General features: G+C 36.9%; 1 protein-coding gene across 4 annotated transcripts in view; it reads left to right on the plus strand.

Moving 5' to 3' along the window:
* PDE7A (phosphodiesterase 7A) overlaps positions 1 to 23,679 on the plus strand; it is a 51,728-nt gene extending 28,049 nt beyond the window's left edge. For 2 of the 4 annotated variants that reach the window (XM_072411108.1, XM_072411111.1), the window contains exons 2-13: positions 7,824 to 7,884; positions 12,487 to 12,570; positions 13,368 to 13,519; positions 14,094 to 14,157; positions 14,578 to 14,673; positions 17,625 to 17,725; positions 17,817 to 17,948; positions 18,978 to 19,069; positions 19,720 to 19,864; positions 20,270 to 20,366; positions 20,883 to 20,963; positions 21,703 to 23,679. In XM_072411108.1, the coding sequence (XP_072267209.1) occupies positions 7,824 to 7,884; positions 12,487 to 12,570; positions 13,368 to 13,519; positions 14,094 to 14,157; positions 14,578 to 14,673; positions 17,625 to 17,725; positions 17,817 to 17,948; positions 18,978 to 19,069; positions 19,720 to 19,864; positions 20,270 to 20,366; positions 20,883 to 20,963; positions 21,703 to 21,872 (1,275 nt within the window). In that variant the 3' untranslated portion in view covers positions 21,873 to 23,679. Of the gene's footprint in view, positions 1 to 2,857; positions 3,229 to 7,823; positions 7,885 to 11,925; positions 12,065 to 12,486; positions 12,571 to 13,367; positions 13,520 to 14,093; positions 14,158 to 14,577; positions 14,674 to 17,624; positions 17,726 to 17,816; positions 17,949 to 18,977; positions 19,070 to 19,719; positions 19,865 to 20,269; positions 20,367 to 20,882; positions 20,964 to 21,702 lie in introns of those variants that run through there. The other 2 variants (XM_072411109.1, XM_072411110.1) reach the window with 2 other exon arrangements.
* Positions 23,680 to 24,379: the final 700 nt, after the last annotated feature.

A 24,379-nucleotide genomic window follows, 5' to 3' on the forward strand; every position in this document is an offset into this window, starting at 1 on the left:
GCGCCCTTCCCCCTTCACTTCCATTACGATCATTCGTCGTCCATCATCCGTGGATCCGCCAGGACAGTCGCTCGGACCACAGGCACTGTATACACGCCAGATTCTAGTCTGATATCGGCCCTGAGCCAATTATCAGATGAGAAGCATTACAAGTGTGTACGTAGCCTTACAGTACAGTACATTAGCCTGATCAGTGTGAATAAGTTTTATATTACTGGCCTTTGGAAAGAATGTCACCTTTACAGATTGCAAAAAAGATTGTTTCAATTAAACTGACTTGAGCTTCACAAATTGTGCATTGCTCAAAGAACCCCCAGCAACCTTTGGTGGAACCCTAGGGTTCCACAGGTCCCTGATTGAGAAACAGTGCTATAGTTTGTAGTTAGCTTTAGGCTGTTTAGTGTATGTGACAAAGGACTTTGACGCATCAAAGTGATTCCTTGTTAAAGGGAATCTGTGTCAGCTGCCTATGAAGAGATTTCTGTAAAAATGTATATGCTGTACAATTTATCTGTATTACTGATCTTATGTAAGGCTTACACTATGCAATTTTCCTCAGGAGGATATTTTCTATTGATTTTTCAGCTCTTCCATATTGTGCAATTCATAAAATTCAGCCCTTCCATAGTGTGTACTATAGAACTTTTGTGTACTTTCAATTGTTTATATTTGGCAAAATCACAAACCAAAAATGGGTCTCTTACGGTTAATTTGTTGCTAAATACCATTGTACTGGTACTATTGTACCATATGTGTGGAAATTTGTTGTTGTTTCTGATTGGAAAATTCATTGGAAGTTAAAATCAACCTGGTGTAACCTTGTTGTATGCCTTTTATCAGTAGTGCATAGTTATACAAAGGTAACTATGCAGTTTTCCTGGTGCTCTGATATTTAAAGTATACTAACTTAACTTATATTGTATTGCACAGATAACCTTATTGTGTTTACTGGCTTATTTTCTGCTGAAATACCTGATTCCTTTTATATTTTGCATTATTCTGACCATGTCAAGCTTAGATGCCGATCTGGACTGTTTTTCAAATAGTACAGCACTTTTTTGTTCATGTTGTTTACAACCAACCATCTTCGTACAATTAGTATGTCTGTGTGGAGGAACCACAGATGTGCCTTCTAATGGCTCCTAAAATCCTAACCTCATCCGTTTGTTGCCTTGTTCTCTGCTGATCATTCCTGCTGGGTCCATAAATGGGGCCACAGTTTGTTTGAATTAAATGAAAATGTTTTGCTTACAAGAGCTGTGAGGGTTTGTTAGTAACATTTTCTGTAAAAGTAAGTGGTCCTTGTAGTGAGGCCCTATTGTTGTTGTTATTGTTAATAAACTGTATTTATAAAGCAACAACATATTTTGCAGTACTGTATATTAAATAGGGGTGACAAATGACAGACCAATGCAAACAATGACACAGGAGGATGAACCTACCCAAAAGAGGTTGCAGAAAACACAATTGAAGGGTTTTATTATACATCTACCTCTCCTAAAAAAATCCTACATTCCATTCTCCTCTGATCCAGAGGAGTCATTGACCCACAACAAATGTAGGTTAGGGTTTTTTTTGTTTGTTTTTGTGGTTTGTTCCTCCATTGGAAAGATTTCCCCTTACCTTTTTTATCCCTGTGGCACCAGGACAAGAATTTAGAGAGGACTACAAAAAACTCTTTCCAATATTTACCCTTTCTACACTTAGACCAAAAAAATTGCTGCTTTCATTGTTCCCTTGGGAGAAACTAATGTTTCCTGTCTCAGTGACCCCCTGTTGCTACACAGGATGTGACGGAAAATTTTTACAAGTTGTAATTTTGTAATTGAAATTTCTTAGCAACTTGTCATAAATAACAAACTTGACTTTAGTGGACAGAATTGTATTAGCAGATATAACAGTATGAGCCTTGCTAATTTTTATTGCAGCTTTACCTGCTTGCTCTGGATACACAATTGAGTCTTGCAGGGTGACCAAAAATTTAGTTATTGGAAAAGAGCATGTGATTTTGCAGGACTGAAGTTTGGCAGGAGTAGTTTGTAAAGTTTATCATTTCCTGTGACACAGATTTTCACTACCTGCTCTGGGTTCCTCTGGTAACCCCTACTATACTTAAATCACAATACATTAGTGTGGCCAGTAGGAAGAATGCCTCTTACTTTGCTGGCCAGTGGGAAGAATGTCGCCCTTACAGATAGCCAAAAAGATCATTGGTGTCAATTAAACTGACCTGAGATTTACAACCTTTTTCATTGTTCATGGAACCTCTACAAACACTAATCTGACACATTCATAAAGAAAAAAAGGCCTAAAGTTTGTCATACAGTGTCTGTATGATTGTTAAATGCTGCATGAAGTTGAAAAGTTTTTCTGTTTAGGAAGAAAAAAAATTAGGTTAATCCTGCCTGAAGGTAGGTTGCGTTATATTTAATTTCTATTCTTGGGTATAGATTTTGACAGCATTTCTCATTTATTTTTTTTTAACATGGGGGAAGCCTTGAAATATTGTCAGTGGTTTTCTAAGACCTTTAAAGTTAACAATATCTACAGCTCAGAATACTTGAGCATGGTGGTCAGTGGGAAGAATGCCTCTCACATTGCTGGCCACTGGGTGAATTCCACCCCACACATGGCCAAAAAGTTTATTGGTGTCTGTGATAACCTTAGAGATTCAAATTTCCCACAGAACCCCTAGCAGCCTCTGGAGAAACCCTAGGGTTCCATGGAACCTTAGATGTGAAACTGCTTTAAGAATCTATTTAACCTCCAGATGGATACTTTGGGAGGTATATTTGAATAGGGAGTGAACAAAGGGAGTACCTTTTGTCTGCAACCGGTTTTTCAGCTAATAATTAATTGTATAATTTGTGCAAGTGTTAAGCTCTGTCTCCTCCTAATTGTGGCTGCGTGCCCTTGTGTTTTGGAGCTGTGTTCATTCTTGCCGCTGTAGGTCTCTGCGCAGTATTTTGATCCAGTGTGATTTCGTGCAGGGTCTCTGCCCACAGTCATCAGGTGACTGCTGTGTTAGTGCAGCTGCTTGGAGCTCAAATCACTTGCAGCCATTCTGTTTAATGTCACAGATTGCTTGTCATTTAGCATGGCCTGAAAGCCTCTTTCTGCTGTTGGAGGGACTAAGGCAGAACACGATGCAGTGTTTTGTGTGACTCGATGGGAATTGCATTAATTTGGTCAATAGCGGTTTTACTTATCAAGTGGATTACTTCAAAGGTATGCAGATATCCTTCTACCTCTTCTTGAGCTTAAACTAATATTTTACTCTGTGTAAGTAGAAACAAAAACAAAAGTGTGTGTGTGTGGGCTTTTAAAATATTTTACTGTAATAGAAAAACGTTAAGTATTAATCGCATGTCGTCATGTGGAACCTTCTGTATTGTAGTTACAGTTGCCACAGCAAACATCTGTGCTAATTATAGAGTTGTTTTCTATAAGTGCGCTGCTTCCATCTTGGTATTTCCATTTTTAATTTAAACTAGGATTCTGTTGTGTATGTAAGCACTGACTACATGTGGGTTTTCTGTTTCCTCCCACATCCCAAAAGCGTATTTGTAGGTTAATTAGCTTCTCCACCATATGGGCCCTTTACTGTGGTAGGAACTATTAGATTGTGAGCTTCTTTAAAGAAACGGTCACGTATATTATTCAGGGTACTCTGTAAAGTGCTGCAGAAGTTGTCAACAACATAATAAATGCATAGATAAACAACTTTTTTGTTTTGAATACTTTTTTGATTTTGTTCATTGTAGTTTTCATCTGACAAACTGCTGTGTATTGTGGTTGTTTGTTTCATATTTTGTCCCAACCTTTTAGTTTCGCAAATCTTATTTTCCTTCCATATGTGGAACAGCCAAATAAATTAGGTTTATAGATAACTGTAATAAGAACATCTATTTGGTTGTGAAGGGAAATCATCAGTTTTTTCTCCAGAGAGTTTGGTTATTTCAGTCGAAAGGTTCTGTAGACCAGATATTATACATTTAAACTTTCTATTGCCGATAAGGGCACAAAGTAAAAGGGTTGTATACTTTTAGTTGATGGGTAAAGCTAATTGATCCCTATTTCTTTCTCCGCATGTAAAAGGTAATCTGTAAGTAGTTTAATATATGTCCCTGAAAGTGTTTGCAATAACTTATCAGAGGAAAAAAAAGTTTAGGTCATCTGTTAGCTAGGGTTTTCCAATTCACCAAAAACATACAAATGTTTATTTTTTTTCCTCCCGCTAGAGTAGGAATTGATTAGAACATCTAGCAGATTGTGTCTGTCTGATACTGGAGAGATTTTCCTTCACTTTACTGTTCTGCCACCGGGGAGACAAAACTAGGAAATGCAAGAAGAGCTCCCCAAAGTAAGGGAAGCCCTGCCTTAGCTGTCGTCCGAAAACCTACATTCTATTCCTGTTCAGTGACGACTCTAAGTATGCCATTTTACCAAACTTACAGACCCTGTGGCAATGGTTACCAGGCCAAATAGGGAGATTACAATAGTGTTGTGGACAGTTGTAAAAACCTTCCAATTTTACTAAACGTTTACTTTTCTACCCAAAACTCTTTGTACAGCATGTGTTTCAAAGTGGGAAAAAAGACAATTGTACACAAGACAGGAGAATAGGATCACCATGATTCAACCTGTACAAATCTCTGGTTCCATGGGAATTATGATACAATGTATCTAGTAGCTCAGTAGGATGCTCTTGTTTATCTGCCCTGGGCCGAAGCTTTATTCTCATTCTAGATAGGACAGTGAAGGGTAAGCTAACAGAACCTCTTTGTTTTAGGGTTATGTTACTTTCATAAGATAATGCGGTTATTATTTTAAAATAAATGGATCTAATGTCCCTATTGGTACTGATGCCATAATGCACATCAGGCTTAAACCCCCTTCTGTCCATTTTTATTAACATGGCTGTTTCTAGGTGTAGCTTCTTTTTGAATTTTTAAGAACTGAAACATGAGTGGGTTAATTGGGAAAAGAGTGCTGAATTCTCAATACATGCCAGCACTATATACCTAAACACCTGTGCTTCAGTAATGTGCATGTAGGCTCCAAGCAGGTTGCCCCTTCCCATGTTTTTCCAAATGCCCTTGATAAACTGCAAATCAACTTCCTTGTGTACATAGCCTTATGCAGATAGGCACTCATTATATTCCTACCTTTCATGTATGAGCATGCTTTAGTAATTTTCTGATATGGTCACTCTATATACCTGCAAAAAACTCCCAAAAACAGACTAAAAGTAAATGACATCCCGCAAAAAAATGTAACAATTCTGTGTGCTATACATGACAGATCTGCTTTTAGTCAATGCTTTTCTCAAATATTTTCTGTTTTGTTATGTAATGTTTATCAACAGCAGATAACACACCCCTTCACCTGTATCATAGGATGTCCTTAGGCTATGTTATGTACACATGTAGATGTTTGTTGCTGGAAACCATCTTTTGTGTGACAGGTGAATGAACTGAGCTCTACATGCAGTACCTGTTATGTACTTGGAAGTGGGGAAGGGGAGTAGAAATAAGCAGTCTTCCACTGTGCTCTTGAACATTGAAATATAGAGGGGTTGTTCCAGATCGGTCATTCATTGATCCATTTGGACATATTCGTGAACATCAGCGGACTGCTGTACACGTCAGATGTTCACTCATTTTCACTGTAGTAGAGTACGATCGTTTGTTTTGGGGTAAAAATGACTTGACGTGTGCACACCGCCTTAACTGTAATATCAAGCTATGCTAATTACCAGGATAGAATGGTCCTTACTAAAATGCTGTATATATGACAGAAGATTGGTGAAATATTTGTCATTTTCATATTGACGTGTTCTCATTTTGTAGAGCACCAATCTTTTATGCAAAGTCAATAGTTATGTCACTACATATCTCCCAAAAAGGCTCACAAAATTTTATTGAATTTAATGAACCTTTGGTAGCTGCATCTTTTAACAAATTAATGTCTTGTTTAAAACCACCTGGGTAAGCCAGAAATGAAAATGTTTACTGGATTGGTATCCTATAGGGATTGGTTATGGTGTCCTGTTAACCTGTTGAGTTTTCTACTGTATTTTCCACCTCCTAACCTCCTTCTGTTAGGCCCCACAGTAGAAAACAATCCTTGTACTTATACAGGTTGACAATTGAAAATCTGGCCATCGATATTCTGGTTCCTTCAGTTTTCTTGCATTAATTTCAGGGTGCATTTTCAATACAGGGACTGTAGTACTGTTTGGCCACTTATGTTTGGATGGCGCTGTTTTACAGAAACAGTTGTTAGGTCTTGCTTGCTACACTAAATACACCTTGAGACTTCCCTGCTGTCTGCTCCCTGGAACTGTGCCAGATGTCTGCAGGTGCTGCGAGAGGAAGGCTGGCCTGTGTGTGGAGGTGAGTATAACCTTCAAAAATCCAGAATTTTCAGAAATCCGGCACTCCTCAGGTAAGGAAGTTGCCGGATTTTTGAATGGCAACCTGTACTGATTAAACTTGGCAGTTATATTAGAAGTTATGTACCTTAGGTAAAGAGCTATTAATAAATAACTTGGAGTGGATTGAGTGGGGGTCATCAAATGTTCTTCAGTATGAGGGTTGCTTTTGCGTTAAGGTAGTAGAACTAATTCTACTTGAAAGGTAACAACAGATTGGCAGACATACTAAGATGTATCCAACAAAGATTTAAATGTGTGTAAATGTATATATATTTTAAGCACATTACCGTCAAACTCTTTCAAAAATGGTGCCTGGTAGCAACTCTCCTGCAAACAGTTTTGAAACCCTTTTCAGTTTCAACACTTTTATAGAAGGATTCATTCTAATCTTTTTTTTGGGGAAAGAGGTAACCAACCTTTACTAACTTCTCCTGAATATTTTGTTTTTGACTGTCTTGCTTCCCTTTTCATTCCTTTCTTTGTCAAATGGCCTGATTTAATAAAGCTCTCCAAGGCTGGAGAGGATACACTCATCAGTGAAGCTGGGTGATCAGCAAACCTGGAATTAATTTCTTAAGTAGTTTTGCTATTTGTTTGCAAATGTCTTCAATTCTGCACCAGATTCATTCCAAATTTTGCTTTCTGGATCATCCAGCTTCACTAAAGAAAGTGTGTCCTCTCGAGCCTTGTAGAGCTTTAATAAATCAAGCCCAATGACCTGGAACCCTTGTACAAACCAGAACTGTTGTCTGATAGCTGGACCTGCATAGTAGTGGTTCCATTTGGGGGATGAGAGAGTAGTAGAGTAGTGATAGAAAGAAAACAGGCTGGACCTCATATTGTGTGGCAGATATAGAGATTGGCTGCAGGTATTTTGAGTTTTATTTACAAATTGGAGTACAGGTTGAAATCTAATATGCAGCCATCGATAATCTGGTTCCTTCAGTTTTCTGACATGACTTTCGGGGTGCATTTTCAATACAGGGACTGTAGTACTGTTTGGCCACCTATGTTTTGATGGGGCTGTTCTACAGAAACAGCTGTTAGGTCTTGCTTGCTACACTAAATACACGTTGAGACGTCCCTGCTGCCTGCTCCCTGGAACTGTGCCAGATGTCCGCGGTGCTGCGAGAGGAAGTCCTGCCTGTGTGTGGAGGTGAGTATAACCTTCAAAAAACCGGCACTCCTTTAGGTCCGCAGGTTGGATTTTAAATGTCAACCTGTATTGTATTTTTTTGGGGAAAAATGCAATGTATAACCCTTATTTTTTTCTTTTTTTCTTTTTGCCTCCTTTTTATAATGTGAGGCTAATGATTTGTTTTTATTATCGTTTATATGATTACCTGATCAACTAATGATTCTTTTATATATATTTTTCTTGCAGAGACGTGGGGCGATATCATATGACAGCTCTGACCAAACCGCTTTGTACATTCGTATGCTAGGTAAGTGAAACAAAAAGCAAGAACAAAGTTGGGCTTTTAAGTATGCTACACTTTTAGTTGCCTTTTACAACCAGTCATCTTTCCACTAATTCTACAGCTTATGGTTTTATAATTAAACTGTTGATTTCTGGGGGGAAATACTCTTGTTGGTATACTTTTTACGCACAAGGACCTGTGTGACAAAATGTGGGATGCTTTGAAAAAAACTAAAATAACTAAGTCTGCCGGGGCAGCTGGACCTCCTGTATCCCCCATATGTGAAACCTTGATTCTGTAATGGTTAGTTTTCAGTGCTTGCATGTCGATTATAATTTAGGACAATTTTCATATAATGTTTTCCTAGTATTCAGGGCTACATTCATAATACTGAAAGTGTGCTAGCTTCATGGTATACATTTCATATCTAATATTCGTTTTAGTCAACTTCAACTGGACTTCTTCTTAAAGATGATTCACTGCTTTCCAAGCTGCTTCATCAGTTCTGCCTGTGTAGGAAATGCCCCAGCATTTACATCCACACAGCACAAATGCAATAATCCAGCCACCATGAAGTGTGACACTGTGGACGGCAATTGTCCCAGATCAGGAGGTCTGCTCTTTTGAACCATCCTGTTTTTTTTTAACCTCCCTAGAGGTAACCCCGAGTGTGACTCGAGGTAGTAAAAAGTTGCTAAAAGGGTTAACCCCGAATCACTCGGGGTAGGTAATCCTATGGGAGTTAATAGTAAATAGAGCCTTACCTGATCCGCCAGCATCCTGCACCGTCCATTGCGGCGATCTCCGTCTTTCTTATGGTCGACTTTTGCATCTGATGAGTCACCGAGGAGTTCCCGGTGACGTCAGTGCGTGTATACGTTGCCGACGGGGCGGGGTAGGAAATTCAAAATTTATTTGTAATGCATTCAATACAAAATAACTGTATTGAATGCAAGCTATTGGATTTATATGTGTAAAAGCAGTACATTGTTTTCAAGAACATTTATTTTACAGTATATATAATAGTATAAGTATAATGTATTTTTTAAAAAAAAATTAAACTTTTTTTTTTTTTTTTTAAATATATGGATCTTTTAATTTATTCAGTTTATTATTTTTACATTATTTTGTGTTTCAAACTTTATTATATTACTCATACTATTCTATTATACTGTAAAATACGCTTCATGAAAAACAATGAACCGCTTTTAGACATATAAAACCGGAAAGAAATGATCCGCAAGGGAGGTTAAGATAATGCCTTCCTTGGTGTCAGAAAGTCAAATCTTTAAATTACATGATTGAATGTGTGAATTGGAAAAACCCCTTGGTAGAGGTGTTGAAAAGGCATTATATGTGGAAGACAGGCTGTGTCCCCCTCTTTAGAATTGGTTAGGATAGATGAGATCTAATTGATTTTGATATAAATGCAGGGGTATTTTCTGTACTGGTGGAACTGATGAAACCGCTTGGAAAGCTGTAAAATGGAAAGCTCTAAGACTCATGTGATTTAGAATGACTGGAAGTAAAGTCAAAATGAATACAGGAAATAAGCTCTATTTTCAGTGGGTTAAGATTGGTTATTGCTTCCAAATTTAGTTTATATAGGGAGAGCTAATGCTATGTGACCCACATTATAGTAGTTGGAGATGGCTGAGCACCAAGAAGATTATTCATGGTTAAAGAAAGCATAGCTTTTTTTTTTCTAGACCTTTCTAGACTTTCCTAAATTTTCTTAGCAAGGCATCTTAAGGCACCTCAACATTAAATAATATGATGAACTAATGAGATTTCACTCCCCAAATGTACTGTTGGTTTGAAACATGTTCAGGTTGTCTTATGACGATATCTGCATGATTTCTTAGCTTTATTTCTGTCATAACTCTTTCTTAGCGGTATTTCTATATTTCATTTATAGCAGTGACGCCTAATCTGCAGTGCTTTATAGAAAAACATTTCTCCACCTAAAATCTTACACCTTGAATAAGCTTATGATCATTGGTTTAGCAGATACTTGGATCCGGAATCCCTTAGGATTTATGTCGGGAAGTGTAATAGACCTAATGTTAAAGAAAATGTATTTAAAAAATGTTTCAGTAGTTGAGATTTTATGGGTAGAGTATTGTGATGTTTTGTGTAGCTTGATAAAAATAACATCAGAAGAAAAGTATTAACATTGTGGGGAATGGTTCCTCATTCTGAGAATGCTAATCTGTGAGCGCACACTTGTGGACATCCCTCAGATCACAAAAGTGGTAAAACTACCCCCATTTTTCCTCTTCGACAGATAAAGTTTTGTCAGTGTTAAGTCTATTACACTTTATAGTAAGGGTAAGAAGGTATTTTTTAAATGTTAGTAAAATACTTTTTGCATATATACTGACTATAGGTGACCTCATTGTTAACAAAAGTTTTAATAGGTGTATTTGCAATATTTTTTTTTCATTTCCTCTGAAAGATAAATGTATAGCATCTATCTAAAGACTGTAGGCGGATTAGGTTTGCATGTAGTGTTTTGTGATTTGGTAGCTATAGTTAAATTTAATAATATTCTTCAAGATTTGTTTTCTAAATGTAATAGGAGCTAAGGATACAGTATATAGTTTGGTTATTTTGTAGATATTAGTACTACTGTCCTTAAGTTTACCAATCAGCAGAGCTTCATTCTGTCCTCAGACAATGTGCCAGAAAATGGGACCTGAGAAGCCCACTGTACTCTATATCCCCCACATGTTGTTCTGGGGGGCCTTCCTGAAAAACCTTACAACTAACCATACCAGAGATTACATACAATGTAAAGTAAATCAACAGAAATCATTTCCAATGTAATGTAAAAATGTAAGGATTTTTTTGGAAACTTTAAGTAAATGAATTGACATATACAAAGTGTAAAATAGTTTGTAATTTTTAGCATTTAAGAGCAGCTAAATGCTGGTAGGTCTTGGTAGAATTTTGTATTTTTTTTATGCTGTTGAAGTTATACAAGTGTATAACTTTAAAATTATTTAGGATTATGTTAACTTTTTTTAAACTATGTCGCTGGTAAGTGCAATTAAATGTATCCCTAAATACCAAAAATGCCACATTAACATGAGTTTGTGTGATAATGCAGCATTTTTCTTCTTTTATTTGCTAATGAGCAAAGTATTGGCCGGGGAGTAATAATGTGTCATAAGGATGTAATTCTAGACTATTTTTTGAAGATTTTGATATGGTTTAAACAAGGGTTAATTAAGAGCACTGCTGGGTGGACCCGCTATCAAAAGATTTCTCTTTATATTATGTATTTTTCCCCCCTTCTGTCCTAACTGGAGGTTAGTTCTAGTGGGCAGTGGTTATGTAAGATACTTATTTGGCTGAAGAGGTGAGGTTCAGGTTTACAGCCTGTTTTTGTTTCCAGAATTATGAGATTAATTTGTAGATAGGTAGATAAGTTTACAAGAAACATTGCTCTTTACTAAGGCCCCGTTATTCAGCCTTGACCTTGTCTGTCCATAGCTATGTATTCTAAAATTTGATCATTGCTCATCTGATGAGCATCAGGACTACAAATTGGTTTATTCTTACACAGATTTTTACATTTCTGCTGTCTACTATTATGTGAGGGCATCCTAACAGCTTGCATCCTGTAACAAATTGGTTGGTGGGACATAATGTATGCCACCCCTAGCTTTACATTTTAGGTGTTACTTTTTTCCCCCTGGATATATATTTAAAAAAAGTTAAATTGCTTTCATTTTCAAGTAAAACTTTTATAACCAAGGAATATTGTTTGTGCTTTATGTCATTCACAAAATGTTTCTCTACCCACCTGCAATTTGTTTATTTTACCAACAAACCTATATTTTGAAATATGTTAAATCCATTTTCTAAATATCTGTTTAATTGTTGAAATGAAGTCAAATTTTTATTGTATTGTGGTTTTGGGCTATCAGCTCAGGCAGCCAATAAGAACTTTGGAAATTTTTTGTAAAATGTTTTGTTTTCTGTTCTGACTTATTTCTTAAAAAGAAAAAAAAACAGTGGGGTAGGGTATGCCTTAAAAATTCATTTTTTAATAATATTAATAATGAATACTTATTATTCAGTTTCTGTAAACTTCTCTGAAAAACTGGATAATTCAGTATGTGATACTGTAATATGTTAACACTGAGTTTTGGTATTTTAATAGGCTCTTGTGTAATATTCAAACAGCTGAGTGCAAGTAAGTAACACCTAGTGCGTCCATATGGCATTATTGAGTGGGGAGGGGGGGGGGGGGGGGGGAGCTGAGCTGCTAAAAGCTGCCATTCCTAGGTGCTGAGCCTTGTACAAAATTTGCAGACTCCTGAATGTGAAGCATCCCTGCAGGCAGATACTGAATGAACAGTAATCTTGTATTGTCACAGTAAGGTGCCTTGTACCATCACACTTTAAAAACATACAGTTCAGGCTCATCCGAATGCTTAACACGTGCTTTGACTTGGTTTGCGCAGGCAGTTATTGACACTTATAGGAGCATGCAATTGCATGTTTAAAGTATACTTCTTGGAGTTGTGCAAGATTGTTTTGTTGAATAAACTTTTTGATGAATAAACTTGTTTTGTAATAATCATAACTTTACTCTTTATTTTTAATTTTTAATAGGAGATGTCCGAGTTAGAAGCAGAGCTGGCTTTGAATCTGAAAGACGAGGCTCCCATCCTTACATTGATTTTCGTATTTTGCACTGTAAGTCAATGAAAAGCATCTTACACAAGCCACTACTGCACTTTTTCTGCTGCTAGGTGCAACCAAATTCATGATCGCACACATTGTCTTAGATAATTTTTAATATAACTTACTCTTAAAGTAACACCATTTTCACTTATGTAAAGGAAAAATGTTAGTTATTTATTTATGTGCAACACCCTTTTTTTTCCCCCCAGTCTTGATTGCTGTGGCAATCTAGACTGAATGGGAGCGCAGAGCCTCCCGGGATACCTATGTCAGGCATTCCAGGAGGCTCTGGCTGCTCCTTCTGCGCATGCCTGATCTCTGTAAACATCTTTTATACTCTCTGGTAGCCCGTGTCTTCCATTCCAGTGCTGCGGGCTCCGTCATAATCTTTGGTATGTGACACCCCTATGTGAATACAATACTCATTTCATTTTTATCTGATAAGGTAGTTTATGAAGGATCACCAGACCACGAACACTTTGAAGCTGGTAGTTTATAGGTAAAAAGATTTACCAAGAAAAATTGAAATTCCTAAATTAATGTATTTGTTTAACAACAATCCATTTAGCAAACTTTGAGGTGGTTTTTCTAGATTCATGTTCTGGGAAAACTTGCACCTGGTTATATTCTACCTAGGTTTGTGAGTTGGCTTTTTAAAAATAAAAATAAAATAAAGGAGCATTTAGTACACCCTTACATTGTTAATATATATTTATTTGACAAGCATTTTTTAAATTAAACATTGGATGAATTTTCATCTAGCCTATTTGAGTCTTCTAACATAAACATTTCCTTGTTTCAATCTACAGCACATTCGGAAATTGAAATCTCCTTGTCTGCAAGAAACATACGAAGATTATTAAGTTTTCAGCGGTACCTAAGGTCCTCACGATTCTTCCGTGGTGTCACTCCACAGAATTCACTGTACATTTTGGATGATGATTACAATGGGCAAGCCAAGGTTTGTATGTTGTGCTTTTTGTTGCAAAACATTTATAAACGCAGCTGTTTGCGTTGCAGCAGTAGCATCCCTCATTCATGTCTTAGAATTTGATTCTTAGCTGTGTTAAAACAGCACAAGAAAAAAATCAAGCTGCTTAGTAAGTAGAATCATTAGAAATGTTTAGGGTGCAAACAGTACTACTGTGTTCTGTAATGACATAGCAGACTAGTGGGAAGAAACTACTGAAAGTAACAGGAAACAAAAGCACCCACTATGGCGGGAAATCTTTTTGCTAACATTCTGTGGGCACTATGGCAGAATGAAGATTCCTGTACAGCCTTATAAAGTATTTTCCTTTCCAAGAGATTTTGATTTTTGAGTTATTTTGGTGACATCTGCTCTTTATCCAATAACAGCCGCTAAGATATGAGTGATCAGTGAAGAATAATACTGCTGAATCAATATGGATTACTGTGGTCATTATTGTGGTCTTGTGTAGTATAGCAACTACCAACATGTAACCATAATCTGCATGCCATAGAACCCAGAACAAGGGCTTTTCTCATTTTTTTTTTTTCTTATGTTTATTCAGTGTATGCTGGAAAAAGTCGGAAACTGGAATTTCGATATATTTCTCTTTGATAGGTTGACTAACGGTAAGAAGATATTCATGTCTTTTTATGTGAGATTGCATTTTTTGTTTTTGTATTCCTGGGCTAACCAAAAATGAGTATGAAAAAAGTAAATATCTAGCCCAAGGAGAACATTTTGTATTTTCTCCTAATTTTCTTTCTTGGGAACATTGGTCCCAAGGACAGATAGAACAGTGAATTTTTCTGTACAGAAAGAGCAACAAGAAACTGAAGGCAAGCAAAAACCTGCAAATTTGCAAGTGATTCGGGTTACTGAAACTATTGCTGTAGATTGACATATTTTTATGTCAGGATTGAATTGTAGTAGGGTGTAGCCTTACCTTCATAAAGTCATGTTGTCGCTCTGATCTTTTCTTTCATGCTTCTGTCTTTTGGGTTTGTGAGATTTGTTAGAGCCGCTGAGCTACTTTCATTGTATTTCAGGAAACAGTCTTGTCACCCTAACCTTCCATCTGTTGAATCATCTTGGTCTAATCGATCACTTTCACATGGACATGGTGAAGCTGCGGAGATTTTTAGGTAAGACATGCACATATTAGTCTGGAAATTTAACTGTGAGTCCCACTTTTTGTAAAAACTGCTGGAAACGTCAAACAAAAAACAGTATCTCAAACAAAATGGAAAATGTTTTTTTTGTTCTAATAGTAACAGTCAGACGTTGTCCTTTGCACCAATGCAAAAAAAAAAACTTACTTACTTTGTTCCGTTCCTTTGTTCCGTTCCGTTGAAAATTTGAACTTTTTTGTTGAGAGAAAAAAAAAAAAAAAAAAATATATATATATATATATATATATATATATATATATATATATATATATATTTGTAATAATGTAATTTCTTTAAGTGAACACTGATAACAGCAGATGCAAGGGCCTTTTTAAAAAATGTTTTTTGTCTCTGGATTTCATAGGGGGAAAATCACAATTGCAATCAATATCCTATATCTGAAAGAAAGTCTTACATGTTATTGCTTTATCTAAGGTCAGAACCTGTGATTGGTACTGAGGATGGAGCTATTTTACAGTGCAATAGGGCCAAGCATCTCTCAGCATTTGATGATTCTTGGTGCTGCTTTGTAAGGAATAAATTGTAGCATACGCTACAATTAGTTACCCAACACTATGCAGTAACCAGTTAAAGCAGCGATTGCCAACAGGTGGTCCGAGAGAAAATTTTGGTGGTCCGTGGCTCTGGCCGGTGCACCTCCGAGTGGGGTCAGGAAAAGGACCTTGCTTGGGGGATGCACCGGCCAGAGCCGCGGACCACCTCCCCAGTACAGTTCCCAGGCTCAGGGAGGTGGGAGAGCTGTGTCCCTAGGCGACCCGGGCCATTTCTCCCCTAATCCTGCCTGACATTTTTGTGTTTCACAAGATGGTGGAGTCTGTATAGTTGACACTACAGCAATAAGACTTAAGAAAGGGCTGGAGGAACTTCACAGCATTAGCTCTTAGCTGTGGGACTACACTATATCAATTTAAACTTTCACAAAACCTTTGGTCTCTTAAAGTTCTTCCAGATACTTTGCTATTGTTATTGGGCTATGCCTTGTAGTACCAAAATCCTCAGTTCAGATTGCACATCTCATACATAACGCATACATCTTTGACCCTCTTCTCCAAACTTCTGGTTTGGAATTGTACACTGTGTACATCAAGACACTGTCATGTGAACATTGGCTTTGATCCATTTTGTTCTGTCACAAGCGGAACTACTGTCAATTACCTCTTGGGTTAAGTAGGGAATTTGCTTTCAGTGCAGGGCCTTTGTAAATATCTTAGCATGGAGCATTGCGACATGGTCATGTAGTCCTGGCAAAAAGCATGCACACTGGTAAGTTTACCTTGGGCTTACAGGTAGACCTTGCATGGAACTGATGTCTTGCAGGTTTTTCTTTGTCTAAAAACTATCAATGCAGTAATAATTCTGTCTGCAAGGAGTTGGTATGTTCTCTGGGCATTTCAGTTTCCTCCTACATCTCAAACAAAAAAAACATGGATCCAGGGTAGTTGGTAGTTGGGTTCCCCTCAATATCGGCTTTAGATTGTGTTAATGACATAACAATGGCAGAGACATTAGATTGGGAGTTGCTTTGAGGGACAGTTAGCAACATGACTATGGACATTGTGAGGCGCTGTTTAACCACCTGGGCGTTTCACCGATGTCTGGATTTCTGTACCAAAAGCAGTACACTGTTTTTCATGAAATTTTTTTTTTTTTTAATTGTAGACCTGTAACTTACAGAAATATGTCCGAACAAGGGTCTAGTAGATATCATGAATATAAAAAATGTTTGAAACACACAATCATGTAAAAAAAAAACAAATTTACTTTTAATAAAATTTAAATAAAAAACACAAAAATCAGCTTAAACAAGAATACATAAATAAATAAAAAATACTGAAAATGCAATAATTCGGTATACTGTATAGTAATATATTTTTCTAAAACACCTCCCTAGTGTCCGTCACATACCTATAGACAAAACCACATAAATATATTTTCTATTATTTTGTATTGGATTGGATACAGGACTTTGTATTGAATCCAATACAAAATATTTGAATTTCCCGCTACGACCCCCATCGTCAGGCGCACGCACGGACATCATTTGGAATCGCCGAGGGACGCGTACGCGAATGCCGGGTATTCTAATTCTTTCCAAACTTCCATGCAAAAAGTGTTAAATGTTTTTGCATGGAAATTTATTTTAGATTGTAGGCTATAGGTCACCGAATTACTCAATAATTACTTATAATTCACCGAATTACAACGAATTACCTCATAACTCACCGAAATATGTCCAAAATTTTATAAATTTATTAATAAAAATTTTTTTTTTTAAAAACAAACAAAATCTTTAAAAAAAAAATAGTGATGTATATGTACAGTAGCTTATATAATAAATATATGTATATATATATATAATACAATTATATTACAATTAAATTTCTTTGTATTGGACTCAATACAGCTTTTTTGTATAGAGTTCAATACAAAAAGTGATTTGAATTTCCCGCCCCGCCTCCCGCCCGCACCGACGCATGCAGCGACGTCACCGGGAAACCCCGGACATCATCACTGCACTTGCCGGGAGAACACAGAAGAGGAAGGACGTGTCCGGAGGAGCTGCGGGGACCGGGTGAGTATATTCTTACAATTGTAATCCGATTGTCAAACAATGTATGACAATCGGATTACAATACAACGTTTGTTAACCACCTGAAAAAAGTACGGGTTTAACGCTTTTTGCAAGTGTTATTACCCTGTACAAAGGTCGGGTTTAGCGGCCAGGTGGTTAATGTTGGGTTAAAAAAAAAAAAAAGCAAAATAGAACACCTATTTATTTTTATTTGCTTGTATTTATATAGTTTGGGTTACCTGAACATTGCACTTATACTTTCTGTATACTAAAACCTTTTTAATAATTTTGGCAAGTTGCATTCAACTTTTCCCATATTTTTGGTTTACAGTTATGGTTCAAGAAGACTACCACAGTCAGAACCCATACCACAATGCAGTTCATGCTGCTGATGTGACTCAGGCCATGTACTGTTATTTAAAAGAACCCAAGGTAAGAGTCCTCAGTCTTGAGGTGCAGATGTAAATACAGCACTCCAAAGCTCTTTTATCACATACACCGTTATTTTGCTATTCTCTTCCAGCTTGCCAAGTCTCTCACTCATTGGGATGTCCTGCTGGGTTTAATTGCAGCTGCAACTCATGATCTGGATCATCCCGGTGTAAATCAGTCTTTTTTAATAAAAACAAACCACTACTTAGCAACTTTATATAAGGTAAGTGAACATTTGTCTACCATGCTAAAATTGAACTTTGGTCAGGTAAAAAGAAATCCCGCTATTTTTTTTTTTTTTTTTACATATTATTATTGAATGATTCTGATTTAATTGCCGGACTCTGTCTTAATATCAGCATTTTGTAATTCTGTGCAGTAGAATTTAGATTGAAAGTGGAAGTACATTTAGCCTGTCTGTCTCTTCTGTATTTCACATGGGTAACCAGAAGAAAAGGGGTGACCCTAATACTCTGCTGCCCTTTCTTCATTGTATGAACACAGACTGGTTGCAAGAAGTATAGTATAATGTAGAAATATAATGTAGACCCCAGTGCTAGTGCTTATTGCACATAAATTCCTCCCTTTATGGAGGTTTGCTTGCTGTTTATGATGTGTCAAGAGGTTTCCCTTGAGTTTAAAGCGAACATTCCATGGTAAATATGAGATTTTTTGGCAACTCCCTGGCTCTCCAACATTTTACCTATTTTTAGGATATGCTTATAAGGTACTGACGGTGGCCTTCATCAGAATTTCATTGCAGATGAATCTACCTGGTGCATATGCTTTTTGACAGGTTCTAATTGTTCACCTGTGAGTAGTTGGTTATTGTGAAATGCTCAAATCTTTAACATTATGAGATATTTAATGCAGTAATTAACTCCTATTTAATGGAGGTCGGAGGCACGTCATTATATAGGTCAACAGCAACACTACCTGAAAGGGTTGACACATTGCCTGGCATTTGACAGTAAGAGTATAGACTCAAAGACTATTGAAACCTCTCTAGGTCTCTTCAGTTTCAAAATAAAAAAAGGTTATTATTTTATTTAATTTTTTTTGGTAAATACATAATTTAGCATATATATTTGCTTAGTTTAGGGCATTTAAAACACAAATGGGTTTATTAGATGGAATATAATATCATGGCTGTGGTTTAGTGTTCCCTTTTAAAAAAGAATATAAATAAATACAATATGTAGTGTGTACATGCTCCTAGTATTTAAAACGTTTGTCTGTTTTTGCCTTTTAGAATACCTCAGTATTAGAAAACCACCACTGGAGGTCAGCAGTGGGCTTGTTGCGTGAATCTGGTTTGTTTTCACACATGGATTTGGGGGAAAGGTATGGTAATGCTATTGTTTGTATTAGCTGGTTAATGTGAAATGGCCTTTGGGTATCTGTTGGTAATTGCCGCTGACAGGCTAAAAAATTTTTTCCTACTAAATGATTGGCTGATGTTTTTTTTTTAACTTTTTAATTTCATCAATACCTTCAGTATAAAAAAACCAGAATTCAGTAGAACAAATATGTTTTTTAGACATGCCAATAGTAATTATGCTATATGAGATGCTGGTAAATGATTGTATGAAGGAATTTTACTCTAAAAAGGAAAGAAGTTCTTCCTGCTGACTGCTTCATAAAGAAGCCATTGTTTCTGATTTAGTATCAGTTTTTATCAAAAATCAGGGCCAAGCTTCACTGCTTGTTGTGATCCTGCCTGTTGAGATTGCCCTCCAGGGCATTGGACAGGGGGTGATATTTGCTTAGCCATAAAGTCAGGAAATGTTGGGCACTAGTAATGAGTTGAAACTGAAAAACACAAAAAAAGCATTTAGGCACAAAAAAGAAAATTTAGGCATTTTTTGCATCTGCTTCAAGTTAAGAATTTTACATTGGACATGTTCTGTGTTATGGGGAATTCATAGTACAGGATTTTTAGTATGTAGCTATTGAATATATAGATATTACATGTATATTTTTTTTTTTTGCAGAGAACAAATGGAAAGTCAGTTGGGCTCCATCATACTTGCTACTGACATTAGTCGGCAAAATGAATACCTGTCGCAGTTCAGAACCCATCTAGATAATGGAGACTTATGCCTGGACAATGCTGGTCATCGGCTTTTTATCCTGCAGGTATTCTATTAGTTCTTAATATAGTTACATTTACTTTAGTGCTTGAAAATTCACACATCTGTGAGTAAGTTCTATTGCATATTTGTGTTGCATTTCAAAGCATCCATGGACAAGCTCTAGTTTGCTACTGCAGTTAAACTGTACCATTGCATTATTAAAAAAGAAAAAAAAAGTTTAAGAGATCTTTAAGGCTAACGTGAAAAACACAATTCTAAATATTTGAGAGCTACAGAGATTTAATTCCTGCTCAAAATGTTGGTAAATTATTATTTTTTTTTGGTTTTCTCCACTGACCATGTCATAATGTATGATGGTAGATAATCTTTGTACACCACATTTTCAAATAAGAAAAAACTATATTTATTAAATGACTATACCTTGTTTGCTTTGTGTCTGGTCATATAGATGGCTTTGAAGTGTGCAGACATCTGTAACCCTTGCCGGACCTGGGAGTTGAGCAAACAGTGGAGTGAGAAAGTGACTGAAGAGTTCTTTTGCCAAGGTAAGTAAATAATGACTTGTATAAAAAATTACTTGTATGTAATAGGGCAGTGGCACTGTTCCTTCTGAAGTTAAATCACTTTCAAAGTTTCACTCTTGCACAGCGTAGTTTTAGATGCATATGTACTTAATGGATTTTCAGCAAATGTTTAAAGTGTTAGCTGGCTTTAATTTTTAAAATCCTCATTTTGGAGATTTGAAATTAGTCCAAATCTGGATGGTGGATGTTTCTAAACCTTTGCACGGCAATATGTTTTTTATCAACCCTTTAACTGACATGTTTTCTGAATAGCTTGGCCAGTTGCAGTAAGTGGTATTTACACTATATTTGTCGAATAAATTCTATAATTTCTTTTTTTGTACTAGAATTATAAATTGGTACCTTATTGTGACACGTTCGGTTACATTAAACTTTCTTTATGTACTTAATGCTAAAGAATGTTGAACTTTTATCTCAGTATTAGTAGTTGTTATAAATGTATGCTAAAAAATGACTACTGTGCTTATGGTTTATTAGGGGATGTGGAAAGAAAATGCAACCTAGACCTCAGTCCTCTGTGTGATCGGAATACATCCAACATAGCCAACATCCAGATTGGTACGTAGAATTGTGTGGCAGCAAATTATTATTTATATTAATATTTACATTTTTAGATTTATAGCTGTTTAGGGTTATAGCAGTGGTCCCAATCTTTTGGCGCCGACAGATCACTAAATGCAGGGACTGCGCATACATGGGGAGCCGTGTGTCACACAAAGAGGAAAAGACTTCCCCCAGAGTGACGTCATGATGCCAGAACCCGCCCACTCTCCCATCACAGGTCTAAGCCTGCAATGAAAGACTGGGTGGGTTGTCCAGAGACGCAACCCGCACACCGCCCTGAGCCTGCGATGCATACGTAAGACATGGTCCGTGGCTCTGGCTGGTGCGCCCTCCAAGCAGGGTTCTTTCCCTGACCCTGCTGGGGGGTGCACCAGTGTGTGTATATATATATATGTGTGTGTGTGTGTGTGTGTGTGTGTGTGTGTGTATGTATATATATTTCTGAACCTCTGCAGGGAGACAACTATTTCTACACAAAGAGCACATGACACTTTCATTCATCTGTCACTGGAAGTGATCACAAAAGACAGAGGATAGAGGAGATAGAGGAGGGGGGGGGCGAGGTTGAGTGAGTTGCACCCCCACTGTGCGCAATAGAAATACACAGAGCTATCCTTCTGCTGTCCACCAGAAATATATATATATATAGCCAAAATATAAAAAATTAGGCTTTTAAAAAACTGTACTTTGATCTTTAATAATTTTCCTTTTTTGTCTTTACTTTGTTTTGAAGGTTTTATTACCTACTTGGTGGAACCATTGTTTGTGGAGTGGGCCAGGTTCAGCAACACCAGGCTGTCACAGACTATGCTAGGTCATGTGGGACTGAATAAAGCCAGCTGGAAGGGAATGCTGCAGGAACGGTCAAGTAGTGAAGAAGCTGATCCTGCATTTGATGACTGAACTATTTTTTTTGTTTTTACCTCAGGAAGATTGTGCACCATGAACCTAGAGCATGTATAACAGCAGGTTTTCTTATGGCGGATTTATCGGAGAGACAGAAAAGGTCTTGGTGAGAAAGCAATTGAGCCTGATTGCCAAGGTTACACATTAAGACAAATAATGCCAGCATTATTTATCTCCAAGTTTTCCTTTAACGTTTACTTTTTTCCCCTTTTGTCCCATTCACAAGAAGACCTGAACATAGAGCAATATGCACATACCTCAGTTGGCTTTTGTATCAAAGCTTGAATATGCAAAGCACAGCAATGACTGAAAACTGCAGGAAGATCCTTATTTATGTGCCACAGGTCCCTCCCTTCATTTTCCCTTATTTTATTCTTTTATTTTTTAGTAACGTTAAAGGAAACTTTTTTTTCTTAGAAATTGGAAGAAACCCTCTTGTCAGCGACTGGTGAAACACACCATAATTTAATGACTGATTTTACCTACCTTCCACTTTGTGTTGAATTCTCACTTGGAAATGTGAAGTGCCCCCACTGCTTTGCTGCCTTGGCAAGAATTGCTGTTTACAAATACACTGAAAATACTGACTGAAAACTTGCCTTGAAGCATGGTTGTGAAGGAACCACTAACTGGATTTTTTGTATGCTTATTTAAAAGAACAAATTTGGACTGCAAATCCCCCTTACCCTTGACACCACCAACTTCATTTTATTTAACACAGACCTCTAGCCCTCATTTTGCAATATTTCGGCAATCTTACAGCCAGGCTTCAATCCAGAAACAGTTGAGATTGAGAAATATTAAAAACAAGAATTAAGATGAGAATGTAAGGAGTTTATCCTGGCTGTTTGACAGAGCTACAGTGAAATGCATTGCATGCTATTTTCTTTTCTTTTTTTTTCCACTACTGAACACTTGAACTGCACAGAAAAGGTGAAATTAATGTAAACACCATATTCAGCTCAGGGTATATGCCAATATGAAATAAAGAGGGAAGGGAATTGTCGTTCGGACAAGGGTACAAATGCCTTTTTTGCTGCAGCGTGCCTGTGTGAGTGTTGGGTTGTATTGTGTGTATGCGTGCATGCGATTGGTTTTGTCTCTCTCCCATGGGTTTGGAATCTTCCTCACAAAAGCTTTGGCCTGAACGCCAACTCCCATAATTTTTAACAAGTCTTATAGATGGTGGGAGTTGTAGGTTCAGCTCAGCTGCTGTGCTGACTCTGCCACCCGTGGTCTAAGTTTTGGTTCAGTCGTCACCGCTGTAGGATGAGTGAACTATAACAAATTGCTAAAATGCCTTAATCTATGCACAAAGCTAAGTGACCAAACGTGTTGTTTTGTTTTTTTTTCTTGTTATGTGCATTTGTTTGTTTTTTTTTTCTGTTTTTTGTTCCCATTTTATTTTTTTTTTCTTTAGTGAAAGTTTTGTGGGATTTTGTTGTACGATGAATTGTTTTTAGGACCAGTGGCAGGACTAATTTTAAACTTAAAACATTCCATTATTTTGTAATTTGTTTTAAGTATAGTGAGCACAACTGTTATGATGTAGAGTACAAAAAAAAAAAAAAAAACTAAAAAAAGAAAAAAAAAAGAAAAAATGGTGCTTTTTTAGTTTATTTGTATTTTCCTTGGTATTGCTGTTAAAGACTGTTTATCATCTGTTTACAGTTTGTTGCAACAGACATTTTTCTTCTGGGAGATTGCTTAAGCGTGAAGCCATTTGTACATGGCTTTGCCATACTCATTTTAATACGTGCCTGTTGCTGTTCAGTTTTGATGAATAAAAATTAAACAAAAACAGTTTATTTTGTGTTGATTTTTTACATTTGAATGGCTATTATTCCTTTGCTGCCAGAATACATACATTTGGTAAAATTGTGTGCAGAACAACCTGGTTCTTTTAACAAAAGCTAAACAGTAAGCAGCAACAGGAACTTCAGTCTGAAATGATATAAAAAAGTTTTCCTTTTTCACCTTTAATCCAGAGAATTCTCCCACAACTAGTTTTCTGCCACTGGGTTGGCCGGCATTGGTCAATCCACAAATTCTGGGCTTAGATTCTGCCCCAGTCAGTGAGCGGTGACTGGTTTTCTCCACAAATACCATTTAGCATTGAAGCCAAACAGTTCAATCTTTGTTTAATCAGACCACAGAATTTCGTATCTTAGTCTGATGGTCCTTCGGGTGTTTTTTTTTTTTTTTGGTGTTTTGCACCAAGGGGAGGCTTTCATTTAGCCACTCTGCCATAAAGCCCAGATCAATGGAGAGCTGCATTAATGGTTGTCCTTCTGTAACTCCCTTCCATCTCCACACAGGATCTCTGGAGCTCAGTCAGTGTGACCATCAGGTTATTGGTCACTTCTAAGGCCCCTTTGATTGCCCAGTTTGGCCAGGCGACCATCTTTTTGAAGAAAAAATAAGTATTGCAAATTGGTCCCTAATCTCTCTTTACATAATTAATCTTATCTTAGCCACCCCTTGTTGTAATATTACATAATTAA

This window comes from Pyxicephalus adspersus, chromosome 5 (assembly GCF_032062135.1).
Source record: "Pyxicephalus adspersus chromosome 5, UCB_Pads_2.0, whole genome shotgun sequence".
Taxonomy (NCBI): Eukaryota; Metazoa; Chordata; class Amphibia; order Anura; family Pyxicephalidae; genus Pyxicephalus; species Pyxicephalus adspersus.